The following is a 23,307-nucleotide window of genomic DNA, read 5'->3' on the forward strand; positions in this document are numbered from 1 at the left end:
GCTCCCCACATCCATGGGCAGTGAGGATCTGTTTGTCTTCCATCTCATTCCCAGTCCTCCCCCTGTGTCCATTCCCAGAGAGCCGTTTGTCCTTGAAAGTTGGAAGATGAAAGAACCCCGAGCACTGTAATCACAATTTGTTACCCGAGGAATTTGAAAATTATCCTAAACGTCGAGGAAAACAATTATAGCAATTGAACAGGTGATCTGCTTCCGATATTTGTTCCATGACTACCAGGCAATGGAAGCGCGCAGAGAACCGCACTGATTTCCATGGGCCTGAGAAACCATATAAAAGTGCTCCCAACCCTGAGCTCCTCACACCACTCCTCTTGGTTTACTCTCCTCGGTGAACTCGGTGAGTGCAGACTCCATTCATTCACTTGGAGTCTCCATTAACATAGAAATTCACCTGTTACTAACGTGCTCTGCTTTGTAACAAGGGTAGAAATAATCTGTCCTGTGCTTTTCTGAGCTGTTACAGTAAAAAATAAGAGGGCACTGATGGGAGAACACTGAGACAATGGGATTTGGGTATCGTTGGTGAGATGTTCAGGCTTGAAAGGAGTTTTATCTCTATGTGTTAGGGAGAAATAGCTCTGATTTCCGCTTCTTTTGACTTGGTGACCATCAGCACTGGCTGATAATGGGCAGAATTGTGCAATAGGTAAAGTAGAAACTGCTGTTTTATGGCAGGATGTTGCAATGATGAATGTTGGTAGGTCGTGTGAACTGCTTTGCTTGTATCCTCAACTAGAACTGGCACATGCAGGATGGGTGAACTGGAGTCAGAACAAGGGATAGTTTCTAAGATAAAAAGCATTCAAGGAGATTGTGTGCTCCAAAGGAATCTGTCAGCAGGTCCATCTGGTTGTGGTTCTGGGCACCCAGCTCTGGGTGGCTCTGCTGGAGCAGAGATGGGACAAACCAGGAGCACTGTGCATGAAAGCTTCTAAGATATATTCTGAAAACACAGTGTGGGATTCCTGCCAGCCATAAGGACACCCACATGTGCTTGAACTGAGCTGCAAGTAGAGTCTGACCTCGGCTGCACATCATGGGAGCTCAGACACCAAGAGCTCTCAAACACCTGCATTTGGGTGACCGCATCTTCAGGCTGCATCTCCTGGAACCTAAGTCCAAAAATACAAGGTGTTGCATTCATATTTTAAGAATAGAGCCTATAGAATAGAAACTGTCTTAGGGTTGAACCTCATGAAGGCATACAGGAACGGGTTGGATAAAAAACAGATGCCAAAAGCACATCCCAAGGCTGAGAGATTTTCTCAGCACCTCTCCAAATCCCCCGTCCTCACTAGGATGTCACTGCTTGCTCCCTACAAGCTGAACAACCCCCTTCACCTCTTGCTGTTTGCAGGTTTACCTCCCACCTCCAACCCCAAGATGTCCTGCTACTACGTGTGCTGCTCTCCCAGCTACAGGACTGTGAGGACCACCCGCCGCACCTACAGCTACTGTCGTCCCTGCTACACCTCCTGCTATAGCCCTTGCTACACCTCCTGCTACAGCCCCTGCTACAGCTCCTGCTACAGCTCCTGCTGCAGCCCCCGCTACATCTCCTGCTGCAGCCCCTGCTACACCTCCTACTGCAGCCCTTGCAGCTACCGCACCTGCTACACCCGCTGCTATTACCCCTCATACCGTACCTACAGCTCTGGGTGCTGCTATTGCTAAACCTGACCCGACCTGGCTCATCTTGGCTACGAGTTCAGGAGTGCTGAGCCCTTCATGCAGCAGCTGAAGTTACCAACGATGGGGAGCTTGGTTGCTTTCTAGGATCACTCAGCACTTCCATATTATTTGCTCTCTTTCCTTCTTCCTGCATTCCTATGAGCTCTCTTGATACCCTCCTGCATTTAGACCCCTTTGGCGGCGGTGAGATCAACTTGCAGCGCTTCTGGAGCTTCTTCCAATTGCCTCAGCATTGCTAAAGAACTTCTGCAGCAAGAAGAACTAACCTGAGTCATCTGCATTTCCACTAAGCACTTCCAGCAAGGTGCTGCTGCAGCGCTGTGTAATGAAGAAGCATACCCAGCTGTGCCTCCTTTGATCTGGATTTACAAGTACCTTAAGAACGAGCAACACAGCTTCAACAAAAAAGAATGTTCTGTACAGCGTAGCACGGTGACTCATCGACTCCAGCATGCCAAAACTATAATCTTTCTGTACCTGTTTCAACTTCTTTTCTTATTGCATTAAAATTCTCCCAGTGAGAAAAAAAATATCCAAGTTCCAGTCCTCTTTTGTCAGTCCTTTGGTTATGTGGGTATGGGGAGAGCAGTGGTGGCACTCAGGAGGGAATTTCTGCCCCTCAATGCATGCAGAGCAGCTGGCCTAAGGAAATGTGCTGTGTTCCTCACTCTAAACCTCAGAAATCTGAGGAATTCCACAATTTCTCCTTTGCCTTCATTAAATGGAACCTATTCCAGATTGAAGATTAACATATTTTAGCATAATAAGGCTGGGGATGCCTTCGTTATGATGCTTTAAAATAGAAGAGCATGTCCCAGATCTCTATAGGGAATTGATAAAAAAATGTTCAGGTGAGTTGAGTAGGCATATTCCTACAAACCAAAGTCAGGGTTTAAACTGGAAGAGGGGAGATTTAGACTGGATATTAGGAAGAAATTCTTTAACAAGAGGGTGGTGAGACAGTAGAACTGGTTGCCCAGGGAGGTTATGGATGCTTTCTCCCTGGAAGCACTCAAGGCCAATTTGGATGGGGCTGTGAGCATCCTGGTCTATTGGGAGGTAACCCTGCCTACAGCAGCAGGTTGGAATTAAATGATCTTAAAGGTCCCTTCCAACCCTTTCTATGAGTCAGTGATATGGTTCTATAAAACGTTCATCATGCAGAACAGTTCCCAACCCAGTTACCATCTATGAGATAAACTGCATTAGCAGCCGGTGGAGTTTAATATGTATATACACCAACTAAATCCAGGGGCTAAGAACTAGAAGAGAGAGAACAAAAAAGTAAATGAATTAAAAGAGGCAGCTTTTGAAACAAAATAATACACTTGAAACAGCTCTCATCACCCCTATGGCATTTTGGCAGCTCTTGGTGGCCACAGCCCCTGGCCAGGGAAGTGGTAAGGAAAGCACCGTCATCATCCTCACCACACAGCCACAGTCATTCATTTAAGTCAACCCTCTGCCCATAAAGGTCAATGGAAAATAAAAGAGTTAGGAAAAGCCAGTCATGATCCAACTGTCTTCCACGCTGTGGGCTCTGAACCCTCTCCCATGACCCTGCAGATAAAAACACTCTGCTGCCTTCCCTTCCCTTTGGAGGCATTGGACATCCATGTCTTCTAACAAAGCCTTTATCTCTGACCTCTTTACTGGAGAAACCCCTAATAGATAAAACAGGAGCTTCTTCCAAAATTAGATCAGAATTACCCATTAAGTGAAGGATTTTGTAATCACCTGCATGACCTCTTGAAAATCACAGGATGGGACAGGTTAAAAAGATCCTTAAAAAGCCTTAAAAAGATCCCCAGGTCCAACTCCCATGGGAAAAGGGAGCTTGGATGTGGCTCCAGTGGTCACAGCTGCTGAGGCGTCCTGTCCTATTCACATCCCATTAGCCCAACAGGAGCACCTAAGTGTTTTAAATGAACCTCTGGTTTGAAGTGCACAAAACAAGAGCCTGATGCTGCTGAAAATAGCAGAGATACAGCTGGAGTTTGTTGCAGCTGCAAACTGTTGTGTTTTCCAGTGCCAGATAAGGTTCTATAATAGAACCCAGGAGTGCACAGAGGTAAGGATAACTTTCAGACACCCCATCTGTGGTGTTCTTAAAATGGAAGTGATAACTTTAAAACAAATACCCCAAAACACAGAAATGAAGTATTGATGAAGCATAGATTTTAATATGAAAGTCAGATATATTCCAGAACAGAAAGACCACATTCCCCAAGGCACGGTACACCATGCCTGTTCCATTCAGTCAGAATATGCTTTGTACATCACTGCAACAAACACAAAAGCCAGACATTCCAGCGGTGTTACTGGAGTTTGCACAGAATGGAAGTTGAGAAGATGCAAGCTTTTGCTCCAGCAGTGATGAAGAGGAGAGTTTGGGAGGCAAGAGAGCAAACAGAGCAGGAAAAGATCAATTATTTCAAGCACTTGGGCAGCAGAGCCTCAGTGCCTCCATAGAGGGAAGCTGCTGTCACTGGGCTCTGTGCATTAGGAAGATGCTGCTGAGATTCGTTGTCAGTCCAGGCTGGGGTTGATCTTCACACGTCAGCACCGTTCCTGCTGGGTTTACCAGCCCCCATAGCCGTAGCGTTGACCGTATCTTGATCCAAAGTGGTGACCGTAGCGGCTGCTGTACCAGCCTGGGTAGCCATAGCAGTCCCCATACTGGCTCCTGTAGCCACCATGCAGACCTCCAAAGCCATAGTGGTCCCTAGAGCCAAAGAAGCCCCAGTGACCATACAGACCATCATGGCCATAGCGATCCCCTAAGTCGTAGAGGCCACCAAAGCCCCTGTAGTGGTAGGGGCTGCTGTAGTCGTAGCCTCGGTAGCTGTGGAGGCCCCTGTAGCTGTGGGGGAAGTAGTAGTCATCGTGGTGGAAAGTCATCTTTCTGCAGTGGGGGTAAACCTGGAACACAAAGAAGAGCCAAAGTGAGAAAAGCTTCACAGTGACAGCTCAGAGCCCAGAGCCCTCTTCAGTGGTCCCATGGGGTCAAGGACAGATGCTATTTCTTTCTTACACCCCTTCTACCATTCCCCTTCTCTCAGCTTTACCCATCTACCATCATCAGATTCTTTCCCAATTCACTGAACATTTTAAACTATTTTGTTTCCTTTCTTGCTTACCAGCTGTGGAACTGAAACTTCTGGATTATTCTTAGTGAATCTGGTGAGGACTTATCAATCCTAAATTTCTCTTAGGATTTCAGCTTTGTGTAAAGCTCTGCATTCTCGAATTTGTCAAGACAGTCTCAAGGAGAGTTTAAAGGAACGAGCTTCAAGGTTAAGTAAAGCTTTAAGCATCTGGTGTTGGCCATAATGGCACACAACAGCTGCTGGATCCACAGCTTCGGTCCACATTGATTTCAGACCGGGATCTGCAAATGCTAACAGCCCACCCAAGATACTACAAAGTCATCAAGAACATATCAGAACACCTAAAGCAGCTCCAAAGCATCGAACCTGCCCACCCTGCAAAGCTCTAAGCACAGATATGGGATGGTAGAACCTTGAAATTCAGCAAGTTGCAATAATCCTAACAAATTATGAAGCCAGTATCTCTAATTCCCATGAAGGCTTACCGAGTTCACCAGGAGGAGGAAGGCAAGTGAGCTGATGGAGAGCGTGGAGCTCAGAGCCCTTTTTATACTGTTTCTTGCCCTGGCGGCTTATCTAAGATGCCTTGCATATTCAGAAGGTTTGCAGCCTTATTGGTTGGAAAACAAATTTGCCTGTACTCATCATATCTTCAATTAATATAATTTTCTTCATTGTTTGGGATTATTAGTGTGTTCTCAGCCTTACTTATGTCACACATATTACAGGTTTCTTTCATCTTACAATGTTCTAGGTCAACTACATTCCTGATACCATTTTATTGTCTTCGCTGTCAAAACTTGAGTTTATTTAAATGTAATATAAAGGCATTTGTATGCTCCCAAAGCCATTAGAGAGAGAGGAAATTTCATTACAACATAAAACCTTTGGATCATCAGAAACCCTGATGTAGCGTGGCAGGGTCTTCCTATGGGATTTTCTGTTACATTGCTGAGCAACTGCAGCAAAGAGAACCAGCACAGCCAAGAAATAAAACCTAATTGCACTCCTCCAATATGTTGAGCGTGAGCAGAAATAATGTTCTCAACAGAAATGAGACGACTGCATCGTTTGCACCTTAATTTACTGGAGGTCATGAGAGATCATGAGCTCAGCAGAACGAAATGAGGAAAACAAGCATGAAGTTGGGCTAGAAAATAAGAAATGATAAAGGTTTGGGGAGATTTGCTAAATGCTGTTTTCTAAGACAGGGCTTTCATATTTTCTTAGCAAAGAATCAACCTCATGTATCAAACATGGTGAAGAATACTGGAGTTTGCTGCAGAACTCCTTGCATGACCTTCACCTAATTTCCTCCGTTGATTTGAATATAAAGTAAGGATAATAATGAGCAAGCAGAATGTTGAGGCATCCTCAGAATTTTGAATACCAAAGCACTTCATAAACACTCATTAATGTTTTCAATTTGCAAAGTGTTGCAGTATTTGAACATTAATGGTTTGTCACCAAAAGACACCAGCAGGTTTAATAATACGGTCAATTACAACATAGAAGCTCTCTTGTTTCTGTGTCCTAATGAGGTGATGCACTGTATGTTCTATACAAGGCAAAAGCTAAAAATCCTTGCCCAAAATAGGGAGAAATGTATGGAATATATGGAATATGTATATGGAATATATGGAATGTATGGAATATACACATGGAATATATGGACTATATATGTGGAAGTATAGGGAGGAATATTCTTAGAGCAGAAACAGAGAAGTTTCTTTCAGAGCTATGGAATGAGGAAGAAAACCAGCACTGCTGGCAATAGAACCCCACCAGTATCACCAGGCATGAAGCACAGGTTGCAGCATTGCTGAATAGAGTATCTACACAACACTACATCTCAACACAACAGAAAGACCCTCTTCTTCTCCCCTCCACGTCGTACCATAAATGAAAATCCCAAGTGAATGGTGCACCTACACGCAAGTTGCGCAACCGGTAATGGCCTAAACATACCATCCACCCAACTACAAAGAATTCCACGCAATTTTACTAAAAATGTGCTGAGCCTATTTCATCCTGTTTTAAGATGAAAGAAATTCTGGAGGTATTACAGGAGCGTCATCAGATCGAATTTGAAAAATATGAAAATCACTGGCTCTGATTACATCAGTTGGAGGAATACTGCACGCAACAAGATCCATCACGTAACTAACACTGGGGTTCGAGAGGGTATAAATACAGACCTCGAGCTCTGGAGCTTCATTCGCTTCTCTCGAGTTCCTCTCCTCGGTGAACCGGGTAAGCCCACACTGCCTTTACTCTACTCTACTCTTTTCTATATGTCTTTGTATGTATATATCTGTATGCGTGCTGTAAAAGTAGAGTGTTTTCTAAGTACTGTCAGACACTGTGTTTTGCCCAGAGAAGCTATGGATGCCCCATCCTTGGAGGTGTTCAAGACCAGGTTGGATGGAGCACTGGCCAACCTGGGCTAGTAGAGGATCTGGATGTTGGTAGCCCTGCCTGTGTCAGAGGGGTTGGAACTGGATGATCCTTGACGGTCCCTTCCAACCCAAGCCATTCTATGATTCTATATGAGGGGAAAGGTTCTGGGGGATCCAGAAGGTTAAACAGACAAATAAGGTGGCTAGGAGGTGAAAAGCCTTCTGGTGAGGATGTGGACTCACCCTGTTCCCTGCTGTATGTTTCAGGTTTCCCTCCAACAACCAGCAATGACTTTCCACAGAGAATTCTACAACGATGAGCACTACTCTCCCTTCTGCCAGGAAGACCAGCACGGTCTCTGGGTCCTGCATGACCAGCGATACAGGCACCCGTATAGCCTCCACCGGGACCACCACCATGACTACAACCAACACTGGAGCCCTTATGGCTACAACAGAAGCCATGGGATCCTGTATGGGAACAGGAGCTTGAGCGCTCACGGGGGCTATTATGGGCATGGGGATTTCTTTGGTTTTGGGCACCGTCACCCCTACCTTTCTCATTATGGCCACAGATACTGGTATTGAAGCTGCTATCCATGCTAAACCAGCAGAAATGGCAGGAAATGAGACAGACCCTTTGCTAAGGTCACGGTGCTGAGAAACGCTGGGTACCCACACCTCTGGCTGTGTTCAGCCAGATGTGTAGGTGCCAGGCTGCATTAACACTACCCTATGTATAACCCTCTAATATTTCTATCTCTTCTGCTATCCCTCTAAAGGGCAATTTGAATTACAGCAAGTATTGAAGCATCCTTACAGCCTGCTAAAAGTCTTGCTTTACTCCACTGGGTGGGTTAGAAATTTTCCTTTTAAATTAATTTACAGCCACTTTGTGTTGCTATAGTGACATATATATCCTGTGTCAATGAGAATCAGACTTTAACAGCAATGAAGAAGACCACTTTGCTCAACTATGAACTTCTCCAAAGACAACATGCAGAGAAGCTCCTGTTACGTATCCACGCTGTGCCTCATGTGGTTGTGATCAGAATTTATGAGCAACTCTGAGCACAAAACATTCCTGGACTGACAAATTCTATGAAGAGAGATCATCATCTGGCATCAGACCCACTTCTACTTGCTGAAGACCCTTTTGTAAAGCTGCAAACTTATTCTTTCTGTAACTTCTCACTCTTTACACATTAAAATGACTCTGCATAGTAATACCAGCTGTCTTGCCTTCTCTTTTTGTCCTTGCTGATGCACCACCAAACAAGGACCAGCAGCAGTACCACTGACAAAACATACACTAAGATGGAGGTTCAGACTCCAGATGCCAGGGAGCACTGTCACATCTCCATCTGAAATACTCCAGCCCCAACTTGCTTCCCAAATTAGGAAGAAATTCTACCATTTTTAATTAACCCATGAAATGTTATTGAGTGTTATTCAGGTGGTCTGCCAAGGAAAGATAGTGATGCTTCTTAGGATTAGAGAAGGGCACCCAAGAGAAAAGACCAAAGGCAACCAAGTTATGACCTATGTAGAAGTCCTTTGCTTTGCAAACTGAGCAGCTGGGTTGTTCAAGCAGTTCCTGTCTGCCTGTACTGTGTTCCCCTGGGACACTGAGCAGCCTTGATTTAGATTTAAAATAGTAAAGATTCTAATCTGGCACAAAATGAGGTGGTTCAACAAGCACAGCCTAAATATGGAGCCCATGCAAGCCCACTTACACATCAAAGACATCACCAGGAGTCAGAAAGGTAGTTGTAGAAGTGACTTTGAGGGGACACCTCTGGGCTGATTTCTGAGAGATACCCTACATACCCCTTCTCTCATGGCACCCACCCACATGAGCATCTTCTCAGCTGTCAGAGATGAGGTCAGAGACTGATGGAGAAGAGAGCGCTGAGGCTGTTTCCATAGGCAGAGAAATGCTGATAGCTGACAAAATACTCCCTTGTGCCTTGGATGCTCTTCCTTCTGTTAAGCCCATTTTTTCATATCCTTGGTGCTTTTGTGCACAGCATCCAAACTTGGGCTGGAGCACAGGAGAGGACAAGGCCCACAGACCCAGTTCTTCATCTGAGAAGGAGTAGCCATAGGCAGGAGATGGGCCAGGCTCAGACCTCACCACTTTTTGCCCTACTTTGAGCAAGATGAAGTCAGATAAGGACACCTTGGTCCTTATGTTAAGGACAGCACTCTGCTCCACCCTCACCTCCTAGCAAGACACAGGCAGCAAATCAGCACAACCCTTTGAAACAGGCAAAAACTGCTGCGACGCCCTCTATAATCCTGCTGCCAGCTGCAGTCAGCAGCACTGAGGGTTGGGTTGCCCAGGGAAAACCTTGAGAGATGTTAGAGGCTCCCACCACAATAACTTCAGCTCAACTCCCTTGGATGCCTTTAATTACCCAGATGGTTCCTTACCTATGATGGGTGATCACAGCAGTCCCAAATCACACAACTGCAGCTCAAACCATCTCTTAACCCCTCTGTGCATCAGCCAATAGCGCTGATGCTAACCCCCCCTGGATTAATCCTAAGGTCCCCAGCAGTTTCTCATACACCTGTTCACAATAGAGGGTAAAGAGCACTTCCCCCGTTTCATAGGACTTTTTGCCCTAAGGCTTAAGGGCAGTGGGATGATTAGAGGAACTCTGCCTGCCTGAAAGCACCACAGGGGATGGCTGGCTAATTTAGTTAACAGAAAACTAACTCCTATAATTTCCCCTAAACTTCCGAATGGCAGACAACAGCAGGATGTACTTATTGCATGCATGAGGGAAACTACCAATTTAAATGCACCTTATGAGCAGCCCACATGAGGCACATCACCTCCAATGCAAAACTATACAGCCAGAGCAAGATGTGCATTTAAAGGGCAAACCTATCCCCATATGAGACATTGGGTCCCTGTGTGAACATCTCAGGTAGATTTCTTTAGAGTATAACATCAGAAAGAGGAAGGGAAAGCAGTATAGGAATCCTGCTTTATCAGGAATGAGAATCATTTGTGCTTTGATGAATATTCCAACCCCCACAATGCAAATCACCAACCTCAGAAATGTGAACAATGCTTCTGCTATCTTACAAACCACATCGGTGTCCTTTTCAGGTATCTAAAAGAACAAATCCTCTTCAGGTACTTCATATCTTAAGGAATAAAAGATGCACTGCAAATAGCTCCATAGAAATCCCCCAGCAAAACCTCTCCCTTTTACTGACGACTCGGTGCTTTGTGGTGACTGCAAGTCTCAACCTATTACAACAGAAAGGACAACTTTACACTCCAGTTTATTACCGAGTTTCATTTCCAAACACGCCACGAGCAAAGTAATAAAGATCCCTTCATCTGGTTGTTGAGGTTTAGGGGATTTCTTTTGTAGGGCAGGATTTATGTGGTTGAAGCTGGTTGAACCATCTCATCCAGCCATCAATTACACACTATTACGGTGCCCGCCTGCTCTGCTTTCCTTACATGAAGATGTGCCTCCAAACAGGAACTACTCCCAGATAATCTAACATCCTGGTATTATTATGCTTTATTATTATCTATAAATTCCTGAGGAGATCTTAAATTCCAACAGACCTAAACAGAATTCCATCATACAGCAAAGCCTGAAACCAACCTTTTGGCATTGGTTTCTTCCTAGGAACACCAACCTCCATGCACCTCTGCACTTTGCATGATGGATGGAGGTTAAGACTGATGATACCCAGCAAAGAAAACACATTGAAAATAAAAGACAGCGTTGATTCAGCAGCTTCACATAACCAGGAATAGAAGCAAAGCGATGGGCAACTTTACTAAAGGACAGCAATGGCAGGGAGGTGCACACAACTATTGCCAGGCTATCACTGTCCCAAAGCAGAGCAATAGGATCAGCTAAGTGCTGCAGGATAGAGACAAACCAGGAGCAGAGGAACACATACACATACACACAAGCAGAACCCAGGAACATATTGCAAGGTCATGTTTAATGAGAAAGAAGCAGATCATACAGAGGTGGATTACATGGTGCGGATTACAAATTGCTTGCAACCTGTGATTTGATGCGAGGTGATTCGTGTAATAGCTGATGTTGTTTCCTTGTTGCAGAGACAGACATATAGCACAGAGAATGGGCTGGTTGACTCCGAGACCCTTCCTTACACCTTGTTATCCACGGAAAGCACTGACAAAGCAAGCTAAAAGGGGATAGTCGCCTGATCCTTACATGCTGTCACAATGATACCTACAGGCGTCCTACTGGATTACAAACTCAGTCCACTGCACTAAGAACAGAGCATTTAGGAAGACAGGAAAGCATTAAGAAGGAAAAGAAAGCAAAGGGTAATATAAGGAGGATGCGAATGGATTCTTATCCTTCAGAAGACTGGAACATCAGATGCATTTCTTTGTTCTTTGGTTCTTCCAAATGCTGGAGCTTTAGCTACAGGTCTACATTCTGCTCAGCATCTCCTGGATGTTCCTCTTCCAGCAGCTCCACACCAGGTTCAGCACGGTTTGCAGCTCCCAACCGGGTACCCCCGAGACCACCGGGCACCCCCAGAGACCTGCAGGCCCCCAGGAGCTGTGGCACCACTCAAACCACTTCCAACTTCAGGGGCTCCCACTGACCCGACGGTGCTCTGCTGTGGGAAGGTGCTGAGGATCGGTCCAGGGATGGTGACAACAACTGGTGGAGGGTAGATGACCACAGTTGAGTCAGGGCACTGCACCACGCAGGGCTCGTTGCAGCTGTTGGCCACGGGTTGTGGCACGGCCACCCCACAAAGTGAGGGGCTGCCATCAGTACACGGGCTTAAGGAGTGCGTCATTTGGGGAGATGGATGATCTGAGGTGCAAGGAAACAATATAGGAAGAAGGAAATGTATTTATAAGCTCCGTGATTAAATGTTAGAATAGAGAGGCTAGAGAGAAAGGCAGCATTTTTCATAGCTGGGTTCTTGGAAAACATCATCTATAAGGCTTATATCAAACATCAGATCTGGAAATGAGACTTCACAAAGAAGAGGAGTTTATTATCCAGACAGCATTGGAAGATCAGAATTTATCAAAGCCAAGAGCCAAACAGCAGCAAAACGATGCATTTACATCAAAACTTGAGTCTGATACTACAGAACATTTGCATAGGATTCACCCTGACTTACAACAAGAAAACAAAAAAAGTTTCTTTAGGAAGAAGAATTCAAATCAAGCTTACCTACTGCGCAACAGAAATAAGAGAAATGGTCGGACACGGCCCGATGCTGAGTGTTTTTATACTCGCTTTTAGGCTGCCCAAAGCACCTGAGTCACCTGCATGCATTGCATCCCAATCAATTACTAAACGCGTTTCTTTCAAGACTTAATGTCGTTAATGAATGTCAATTGTTTTTAATAAATCGCCCTTTGTAATTATTAGCTTGTCCTTCCCACCTCCAGCCTGTTTCAGAAGTTGATACTCTGCATATCAGAGGAAAAAGAAACTAAAAAACCATATTGTTCATATGCAGTGCCTCCTCCATAAGAGGACTCAGCAGCCAACAGCCAAATGTTTGCTTGGAAGAAGAGATCTTTAACTCAGCCCAGGAGGAGTTGCAAACGTGAGGGATACGTTGAGTTCTTGGCATGGGGAAGCCGTGTTCACAACTTGGTGATGAAATCAGGCTAATGCAAAGCCTGGGCATTCTGTAGGCTTCTTCAGGCTGAATTATGGAGCAATATATCCAAAGGGAGTCGGTGCAGCTCTTCTGGTCAGACACAAGGGATGCGTGTCTTTAAGAATGCAAGTTTTAACCAGACACAAAAAAATTAAACATAAAAAAATAAGACTATATCTTATATATGAAATTAAGCTCTACTGCAAAGCTATAAATCACAGCCTAATCAAGGATGGGACAAAAAGGCAATAGATAGTGTGGCTTATGCAAGACTTTGACAGGTCATTTTTGCCAGCAAGTCGTTTATTCAATAAAAGGATGCCTAAATCCACTGTAATAACATATTACACATCCAGAACATCGAGTTCCTTTTGCTGATGAATCGTGACTGCTGGCATGGGGTTATCATCAGCATTAAACACACAGATGGACGCTGAGGTTCACCAACACTCAGCAGCAGAGTCAGCAGCAGATGCAATAGGGCTGTGCCATACAGGTGCTCCCCACATCCAACCTGTCCTGCTTTATGCTTTGCTGCTCTTGTGATGGTAGACAGGACTCGTTGGGGCTGCCCTGTTATGGGACATCTCTAAGCTGTTCTCTCTGAACAGCAGCACGTTCTCAAGGAAAAGATATGGCAAAACCACAGAATAGCTTCTGCCCTCCAAAAGATCTCACAGGGAACCTCATATCAGACCAGTAGAATAATGATTTTGAAGGGCAATACTAGACCCCATTGCCTTATGTGTTACTGGGGGGGTAGAAACCCCTATCATGATTTTCACATTCATTTAATTGCAAACTGAGGTTTATCTTCATGCCATCCTTGATCATTATGGCCCCGAGACATCTCTCATTCCTTTGGGGAATTAGCTCTGCCTTTCCTATAATAGAAGATAAGCATGCAAATTGCAACACATGCCTTCATCTCAGCAGAAATCAGAGAGCAATATAACCCCCACAGAAGAGCTCAGTTTTCTTCTTAAAACGTTTTAATAACGTTGTGTTGAGGAAAAGGAGAGAACCACCCTGCCCAAGCTCAATATCACTGCAGGGCCCACGTGCAGGCTAACACCAGCAGTAGATGCCCAGGTGCCTTCTAAAAGCATTCCCAAACACATAATAAAAGCTCATTAATGTTCTACACAGCTGATGTTGTCATACAGATGCTTAACAAGAGCATTACAGCTCAAGCACCACTGGTGGACAAAGAAAGAAGGGAGGCATCAAGTGCTGAACCTCAGCCAAGTGTCACCGCCTATAGAGCAGCCAGAAGCAAATAAGGCAGGACAACAGCACGTGCCTCGACTCCATTTAACAGCTTAAAAAGGTTTGGGAATTAAGTTTCAGCACCTTAAGAAGCAAAGGCTTAAATGCAAACATGGAAATAAACATCCTTGTGTCGAGAAATAAACAGAGAGCAGACGAGCTCAATCAACACCTCCAGGTGCTGATAGAGCATGGGGTTGTTCAGCATTTAACTGAAACAGTGGGGATTCTTCAGTTATATATATGTTATATTTACAAGTTCCATAAGGTCATGAAGATAAACCATTAAATTCACAGAACCATAGAATGATTTGGGTTGGAAGGGACCTTTAAGATCATCCAGTTCCAGCCCTTCTGCTGTAGGCTGGGATATCTCCCAATAGACCAGGTTGCTCACAGCCCCATCCAGCCTGGCCTTCAATGCTTCCAGGGTGGGGGCAACCCCATTCCAGTGTCTCACCATCCACACAGTAAAGATATCTAGTCTAAATCCCCCTCCTCCACTTAAAAATCACTTCCCCTCATCCTGTTACTACCTGCCTTTATAAAAAGTTATAAAAACCAGCCAGCAATTTCCTGAGGATATCCTCTGAGCTGGAAAAAAAGCAGAAGAAATGGCAAAAAAGAGTGAATTTTGGTAAAACTGCCATCACGACTCATGTCATGACCTGTATCAGAGCCCATACACCATAGCTCAGCTTGGCTCTTTTGGTAAAGTAAAACCCTTCCCAGGTAACACACCCACACAGGCCAACATTTACCCACACATAGAACAGAACCGCACTGACAGAGGCTCTGAAACAACATCTTCATGAGCAAACCTCTCAGAACTCCTCACAGCTGCCCATTAAAATTGTACAAGAGTAAAGGTCTCCAAGCTGGTCTCCATCACAGAGATCACGGGCAGCAATTTAAAGGATGTGAATTGGGGCAGCACAGGGCAATGCCCACTCCTTCCCCTGGCCCCATTTCCAGCTGTAAGAGCAGCAGACACGAAGCCTCATAAAGGCAGGGAGGGACCCATAACCTTTAAAAAGCATCAGGCAGACAATGAGAATCAGGCGTTGGGAGCATCTCTCCCAGCCCTGCTCATCCCATAAAGATTCCGAATTGAAAGAACCCAGCAGGGTGTGAGGCGCATTTCATGCTATTTGGGGATCACGGTGCACTAATAATCCCCAGTGAGTAAAATAATTACAACCAATGAAAGCTGCTCCTGAACAAATTTCCCCCCATATTAGGATTTGATCCACAATGGCTCAGGTTTTCCATGCAGCCTCAGAGACCATATAAAAACACATATCTCCACACTTCCAATCCAGTTCTTACTCTCCTCTCTGAGCTCGGTAAGTTTTTTGCCTGCTTCTATTTCTAATTAGCTAAATGTCCTCTCATTGATCCTTTCAGCTTGCAATAGAGTCTGCAGAAATACTCTGGTGAGAAATAAGTTGGTTGCTTCCTATGAAAAGCTTTAGCTCTTTTCTATTTGCAAACATAGATAAGAGGCATTTGAAGCTAAGCCTGAGATTGACAGAACCTCTCTTTGTTTGGGATGTGGTGATCTGGCAACGCTGATGTCTTTAACCTGCCTTGAAAACCCTGAATTCTACCTTTCTGCTGTTTTAGAGAGCACTGATTTAAGTAACTTGAGCAACTCTATGGGCAGCTGACCCATACCATAGTAACCAATTGGATTTAGGCGACTTCTATTGTACTGCAAAGGCTTTGCTGCTCTGCTTGTTTTACAAACTCAGGAAGTATTTGCTCTCAGATTGCAGCAGTGCTGACCCAGCTGCCTCCCAGCTCTGCTGATCCCTCTGCAAACCAATTGCACCGGTGGGACCTGACCCTCAGAGCTTTGTTCTTAGGGCAGCCCCGTCTGGCTGCAAATGCAACTGCCACCACCTTGCAACACGCAGACGCCCGAGTGTCATTTGCTAGTGCTGAGCAAAGCTGATTTGCAGTCAGATGTTGAGTTTTAATTAGGAAATCTGAGGTCTCAGCACTTTCTACCCCCCCTAGTTTGGACACCTCATCCTTTCCAGGTATGACAGAGGGAGATCTGATGGTCCATGTTGAGCAGTGCCTGCCAGCAGGAATTGAGCAGGGCAGTTCGTACTGAGCAGGAGATAGCAGAGCTGGGAGAGCAACCTCACAGCTGCATCCTGAGATGGAGTTATAGTTCAATTTTTAGTCATCTGGGACATGGGCAGCTCAAGCCAGGTTTCAAAAGCTGTTTTTTTCCCTAATGAACAGGCACCTAAAGAGAGAGACCACAGAGATGATCTTCCAATCTGCAATTCAAATTAGGAAAGCAAATACTTTGGCTTTACCCAGCACTAGCAGAAAGCGATTCTGGCTTCATTTGTAGCAGCTGGAAAGCAAATAGCCTTCACTACATGAGATGAGAAACTCAGCACCAGCCTTAGCTATGCTGTTGTCTCAGTAGCAGAAATATGCAGGTCGCTTGGCAGCCAAGCCCCAGACTGCCCTTCCAGCAATAATAGCTGCCTACTTCATCTGATGCCATTAAATAATGTAATTTAAACACCAGGCTATGCAGTTTCTGCTACAGAATGAGGGCTGGGAATCAGAACAGCAAGTTCAGGCTGCATGAAGGAGCTCATCAGACAGAAGCAGCGATATAGAGGGAATTAATCTACCTTTATCTCCCACTGTGCTTTTTTAGATTCATCTCCAGCCCAGGACAATGTCCTACTGGTACCAATACAAGCAGCAGTGCTTCATCCCAGGTGGAGTGAAGCACAACATGCCAACATTCACACAGTGCCGCAGCCCAGGCGTGGTGAAGTCAGTGCCATGCGCATCGTGTGCCTCCAGGGATGCCAAGCAATGCACAACCAGGAGGATGGTGCAGAGCAGCCCCAAGTGCCCCACGACGTGCACATCCAGCTGCATGGAGAAGCACGTGGTGGAGGGTCACTCCTCCTCCTGCAGCCACCAGTCCACTGATGGGTGCACCATGATGTTCTCCCAGCCCCACGGGCAGCACCTATGCATGCCACAGTTCAGGCAGGTGGGTGTTATGGAACGTCCTCAGGTGTCTGCTCCGGTCCATGTGGGTCAGCACAGCTCGTATCCTTGTTCATACCAGTGGTCTGACAGCTATCACTACCGCTGCGGGCAGAGCTAAGATCCACAGGTGCCCAGCCCACCACTGGGTGCTGAAGAGCAAGATGGATGAAGAGCAAGATGCAGATCCAAATCCAAGCTCAGCACAGCTTCCAGAGGTGCAGCTCATCCCTTGCTGCAGCCACTGGCTTGTGGATAGACCCAGACCCTCACAACCACCCTCCTCTACGTTATACTCTCACAGCTTCGTATCTACAGCCTCCTACCATCTCCAATGCATCCACGGCTCGACCTTCCTGCAATTGCTGGTGTAAAGGATGTGTGAGCTTCACTCCAGGCATTATCACTCACACAAATGGCAGTGCATCCTCAGAGCAGCATCAGCCATAGCCCAGTCGGTACCAACCAGCTCCTTCTGTGCTTTGTTCTATATGCAACAAGCACAAATACAGCTCATCGACTGAGGAAAAACAGGATTCTGCTTTCAAGCCAAGGGGATCCACTGTGTCAAGCAACTCTCTCTTGAAGCACTGCCTGCTTCAGTATCCATCTCCAATGTAACACCTCAATGGATGGAAGTTCTTGCCTTATTCTCTATTGTATATATATGCAATACATAATAAAGTCTCTACTGCATCAAATTGCCCACTCTGTTTCCCCCCCCTACCCCAGCTGCATTGCAATGTTAAGGGTGGGATGAGCACTGCTTCCACCTGTACTGGTAACACTGGGATCCCACATTACATCTCAGCTCACAATAAAAGCCGACTCAGCTGTATGATGACTAACACTGAATCCATTAAACCAGCAGCAAAGGCTGAAATTAAGTCCAAGAGCCACGTGTCAGGGCTCTGCTCTGAACCCTGGGCCACGCTGTTTGATGCAGCCTGAAATTAAGTTATTTGGAAATTGAGATGATGTGACCCCAAATGTTACTTCTGCATTTTGGAAATGAACTCCAGAAGTTCACATTCACATCACAACGTTTGGGGAAGGCAGACTCACATTCCATCACAGCACAACAGCCAAAAGCTCAATACAGCAAGGACGCATCTTTAAAGAGGAAAAGGGTTGAAGAAATAAAAGCAGGTTGACTGTCTTGGAGCTGAAAACTCAGAGAGAGCAGCTCTGAAGCAGCACGACCTTCCCTGGAGTCAGCAGAGCTGAGGATGATTTTTGCCTCCTCCAAATCTGCCGACCATAATAACAAAACTCCAGTCCCCACCAAGCAGCCCAAGGGCATCTCTCTAATGTGGTGCATTTAAAGGAGGGTGAAGTGCAGAGGTGGTACCTGGAGAGGGGAGAGCTCTCTCTCCTGGTCAATAAAGCAGCCCTTCTGCATCCCCCTACCACAGCACAGAGCATCCCCTGCATTGCTTTCCATCCCCACTACACCCAGGCTTTAGGGGGGTTACAGCACAGCACTCATCTGGGGGGATTCCTCATTTAGGACCTTGCTGCTCATCACATTCTCTCCACCATTTGCATGGAAATTCAGATGCTTCCCACCCCTGAGCCCCACCACTTCTATAGAACAACACTGCACTGGAAGCACATTCAGTTTGCATTTAAATGCTCCCGTGCAATGCAGTCGTCTGCTCTTTCAATAAGCTGGGTGGCAACTACCGTGGTGTTTGGTTTTAATTATTCCTTAATTAAAAGCCATAAGTGTGAGAAATTAGGAAGGCATTCTCTGCCAGTCACGAGGGAACACCTATAAATGCTCAGAACAACCTAATGGGGAAGACAGACCCATCACGCTGGTTAAGCCCACCCTGGATTAAAGCCCACCCTGGGCTAAAGCCCACCCTGGATTAAAGCCCACCATACCTGACAGTCCCAGCCCAGGGACACCCATGGGCATCAGGTCACAGAGCCCTAATCCAAACTGTGCATTGCACAAGGAGGAGCAAAGGGATAAACCCAAACAGGCAGCTCCCTGCACACCCCCAGAGCCACAATCCCTGACCCCAGAGCAGCTCTCTGTCAGCACCAGAACCAAACCAACCATCACCCACTGCCCAAAGCCTTTCGTTTAACGCGGTTCCAAGTGTGGCGTTCGACATTTATTACCATTTTTCAAACAATTACCACGGAATCTTCGGGTTTCGTGAGCTAACGAGGCACAGCAATGCATTCCCAGCGCTGAGTGCCCTCCTGTGGGCACCGTCAGCCCCTACAGAGCCATAAGCTGCTCGTTTGCAATCAGCCAAGTTGCACTTTGATGCGATTTGACTTGAGGATGCTACAAACTGAGGCTTTAAAACACTTCGAGATGCCACAGAAATGATCGGTAGAGAAAACATTGTCTAGAAAATGGCAGTAAATAGAGGCTCTAAAGCTGCTCCAGCTGGACACGGCAGCAGCAAGGTCCTTCATAACAGCGCACAGCACAGTTTAAAGCCATCCTATTTCCCAGCCCTAAGCAAGAACTGTGTAACGTACCCATAGTGGTCCCACGGTTGGACCAGATGGACCTTTCGGGGTCCCTTCCCAAACTATTCTATGACTTCAAGCCAGAAAGAGCTGCGAGCAACCTGTGATGGCTTCGGCATTGCAACGAGCATCACCCCACAGATAGCTGCCCCATGGAGCCTTGACCCATGGAGCCCTGCCCCATGGATAGCCGGCCCATGGAGCCCTGCCCCACGGATAGCCGCCCCATGGAGCCCTACCGGGCTGCTCCCAGCTGAGCATCCCGGAGCTCCAATCGCGGTCCTGGAGCACCGCCCTGCGGTGGATGAACGCTCACCGCACACCTCGGACCGCTCCGAGTGATGCTGATGCTCTCCAGTGACCTCTGCAGGGCACAGAGCCCGACCTCTGTGAACCAAAGAGGAGTCGTTCCACCTACAGAGCAGATACCGTTTCCCTTCTCCGTTCAGAAGATAGACGTGATGTTGCCTAAGGTGTTTTTGGGGCACTTAAAGAATGAGGTGGGTGTGAGAAGGCGAAGCGGTGCAGAGCGATGCGCCCTGCTTGTTGAAATTGCAAGTTGCTGCACTGCTGACAACCCCCCCTTGACTGGGAAGGCAGTGATAAAGTGATGCAATGCTGCAGCAGTAGAAAAGCAGGTCTGTGAGGCTGGGATGTGGGGTTGGCTCGCCCATGACTTAGTGGTGTGATGGAGAAATGGGGTCAGCTTTAAAAGGAAAGAAGTGGTAAACCTGTTCCATGGGATTAGTGCGAGAAATAAAGGTTTTTAGCTGCAGAATGTCACATCTCCCTTGGATGTGGTGATTGCAGACCCTATGAGATCCCTCACCCTCTCTTCTCCCAAGGGAGCCAGTATTTGACTGGGAGTGCTTACAGAGCTGTTCTACCATTGGATGTGTCTGCCTTTCTTATCACAGCCTCATCCTGGGGGATGTTAATGGCAGAGGAAAGGGTCTGAATGGAGAACATCCTCAGAGAGGGTCCCCTGTGTGGGCCACATTCCTCTCTCCAACTGTTCTTGCCCCCATTGGATCAACTGGTGTTGATCTCATCTAAAAACCCCTGTGAAGCCTGTGGGGTGTTCCCAGGCAAATAAGCTAACTGTCGGATGTGACCACTGATGATAATGAATGGAGCAATTAAGACTTTCCTTTTGATGACTGTAATTTAAATGGGCTGGAGCAAACCGGTTGAATAACATGGGAAGGAAGCTGAGTTTGTGTCATAGGTAAAAACTGGGCAGATGACCCAGTAAAGAGCTGGGTGGGTCATACAAAATAGGCAGCAATGCAGCCTGACTTGTCAGGTGGGGAGCAGCTCCTTCCCAGGGGGATGGTCCTGAGCACAGTCACCATCACCACGTGTCCATGAGGGGCACCGAAATGAGGTTGGCCCTGATGGGCTGGGAGACAAATGACACGTTCCCTCTTGGCATCTCAGAAATGCTCCCGTTGCCTGTTGGAAGGGAAGGAATGAGAATGAGAGCAATGCCCGCTGTCAACCAGGTGCCACGGGGAGCAGCTGTTGCCTCAGTGACAACCAGCATCCTCCAACCCAGCCCTATGGGATGCTGTGCGTGGATGGGGTCCATGAAAATGCTTGCAGGGGGCAAAAGGTTTGGGCAAAGCAGGGTAAAGTATTATCTCCAATGCTCAGGGCCACAGGGAGTAGAACAAGGTAGGCACACAGGTTTATTGTTCCCTTTGCACTTTGTTCTCTGTTCTGAGATCCTGGGAGATTGAATTAATGATGGTGAGAACTTGCTTGGGCTTACAGGGGAACACCAGAATTACCTCCTACAAGGGGACCGTGCTGCATAGATGAGCTGCAAACGCACAAAGGCTCTTCTCGCATTGCAGTAACCTCGGAGTAGGCTCATTAAAACCAAAGGCTTTAAGATATTCCTTGTGCAAAGCACCAACAGGATGGGCAGCACTGAGCACTTCCCATGAACGCCGTGTCACGTACCTCTGAGCCACAGTGCTGAGTTGGATGAGTCGGTCACCTCCAGCAAGAACATCCCATAATTGCTTGGCAAACCACCTTTTCCCACAGTTCCCCGTCAAACCACCTTTTTCCTTATGGCTGGGGCAGGAAGCTCAGTGTCTCATGACACAGACTGGCATAGAGTTCATTGCTATGCCCCCCCCCTGAGCCCCACTCCATCTCACTGCAGGCACCAGGCATGGAAGTGGGCAGCAATGGGATGTGCCATGGAGCCTGGCTTCACATTTCCCCTTGGTATACACCATGGAGCCTAGGTTGACATTTCATGCTCCAACTTTCCTGTCATTACCAAATCACTCAGTGATGAGACCGTGGGTGTGATAAGAGCTCTGCATACTTAACTCAGCAAGGCTGTTGCTCAATCTTATCCTTTTTGCTTTATCTGTTGCTATCTCCCTTTGGTAGACTCCTCTGTAGGTTGAGGCTTGTCTTGATACGCCAGAACAAGACACGCATTCCCTTGTATGAATTTATGAATTTAATATATGAGGGAGGGGAGAGAGGGGATAAAGGAAGGAAGGAAGGAAGGAAGGAAGGAAGGAAGGAAGGAAGGAAGGAAGGAAGGAAGGAAGGAAGGAAGGAAGGAAGGAAGGAAGGAAGGAAGGAAGGAAGGAAGGAAGGAAGGAAGGAAGGAAGGAAGGAAGGAAGGAAGGAAGGAAGGAAGGAAGGAAGGAAGGAAGGAGGAAAATAGAGCTTTCTTTTGTTTGGTAAAGCATTTATCCTATGATCTAGGTTTGTCTGAGTTTGATATAGGTACAAAGCACAGGACAGCACTTCAACATATAGGGGCCAAAAGCCTTTTTTGGGGGGATCACCTCTTTGTATCCAGCAGAATAGCATCCAAACACATTCATTACCAAAGCAGCTCTTAGGAACACTTTGGTCTAATGGACATTGCTTTGATACAGCCACTATGAGATGCTGCGGTGTGAGCTGTGTTAGCAAAAACCTTTCTTTGTGCCACAACAGAGCTGTGGTGCTGCTGCTGTAGGGCAGGCCCAAGCCATCCCATTTTGTAACCCCATTCCCTATTGATAATTTCCCAATGGGTTTCAGACGAAGGAGGAACCAGGATGGAGGAAAGGGGGAAATCAAAAACAGGGTGTGCCCGTGGCTTTCATGTACGTGGCAAATAGCAGGGAGCAGAGAAAAGTGAAATAAGGAAGAACCCATGGCTGGAGTGTTGGATTGCCAAAGCCACTCCATATTGTTGGGGAAAGTTGTTGGGGTACACTGACCTCATCATCAACTTCCAACATCATCACATTCCTTGCCAGTGACACAGAGAATGTGTGTTTAAATGAGAAGGGTTTGCAGAAAGAGCATTAGCCACAAACCCAAGTAGTTCAGTACAACAGGAAGCAAAAAAAGGCATTTTCTATGTGGATTGTCCTGGGGGGAGAGCAACAGGGAGGAAGGCAAAGGTTTGGAAGCTCTGATCCCCAAAATAGAAGCAGAATGCAAGAGGTGGAGGAAGAAACACTTCCAGCTTAGAAATAATCCCTCCCTTAAGTCCCTGCACGAGGATGGAGCAGCAGAGAGGCAGGCTGCTCCTTGTCTGCAGACAGGGAGTGAGGAAACAGGCAGGAAAAGGATGAAATGCTTTGGGAAGGAGAACACCCTCA

General features: G+C 46.5%; 1 protein-coding gene and 2 long non-coding RNA genes across 3 annotated transcripts; 2 read left to right on the top strand and 1 right to left on the bottom strand.

The window, feature by feature from the left end:
• Window positions 1-320: 320 nt before the first annotated feature.
• LOC146751758 (uncharacterized) lies at window positions 321-2,243 on the top strand. The gene is made up of 2 exons (XR_014941247.1): window positions 321-358; window positions 1,379-2,243. It is a non-coding gene; the product is annotated as an uncharacterized LOC146751758 (long non-coding RNA).
• Window positions 2,244-3,869: 1,626 nt separating this feature from the next.
• On the bottom strand, window positions 3,870-5,366 carry LOC107324392 (uncharacterized). The gene is made up of 2 exons (XM_015884373.3): window positions 5,309-5,366; window positions 3,870-4,635 (listed from the first exon to the last, which is right to left on the bottom strand). Exon 2 carries the CDS (start codon window positions 4,612-4,614, stop codon window positions 4,294-4,296), a length of 321 nt encoding a protein of 106 aa, XP_015739859.2. The 5' UTR covers window positions 4,615-4,635; window positions 5,309-5,366; the 3' UTR covers window positions 3,870-4,293.
• Window positions 5,367-7,053: 1,687 nt separating this feature from the next.
• Window positions 7,054-8,449, top strand: LOC146751759 (uncharacterized). The gene is made up of 2 exons (XR_014941233.1): window positions 7,054-7,076; window positions 7,490-8,449. It is a non-coding gene; the product is annotated as an uncharacterized LOC146751759 (long non-coding RNA).
• Window positions 8,450-23,307: the final 14,858 nt, after the last annotated feature.

This window comes from Coturnix japonica, unplaced genomic scaffold, assembly GCF_054131305.1.
Source record: "Coturnix japonica strain WE unplaced genomic scaffold, WE-NBRP24 Scf062, whole genome shotgun sequence".
Taxonomy (NCBI): domain Eukaryota; kingdom Metazoa; phylum Chordata; class Aves; order Galliformes; family Phasianidae; genus Coturnix; species Coturnix japonica.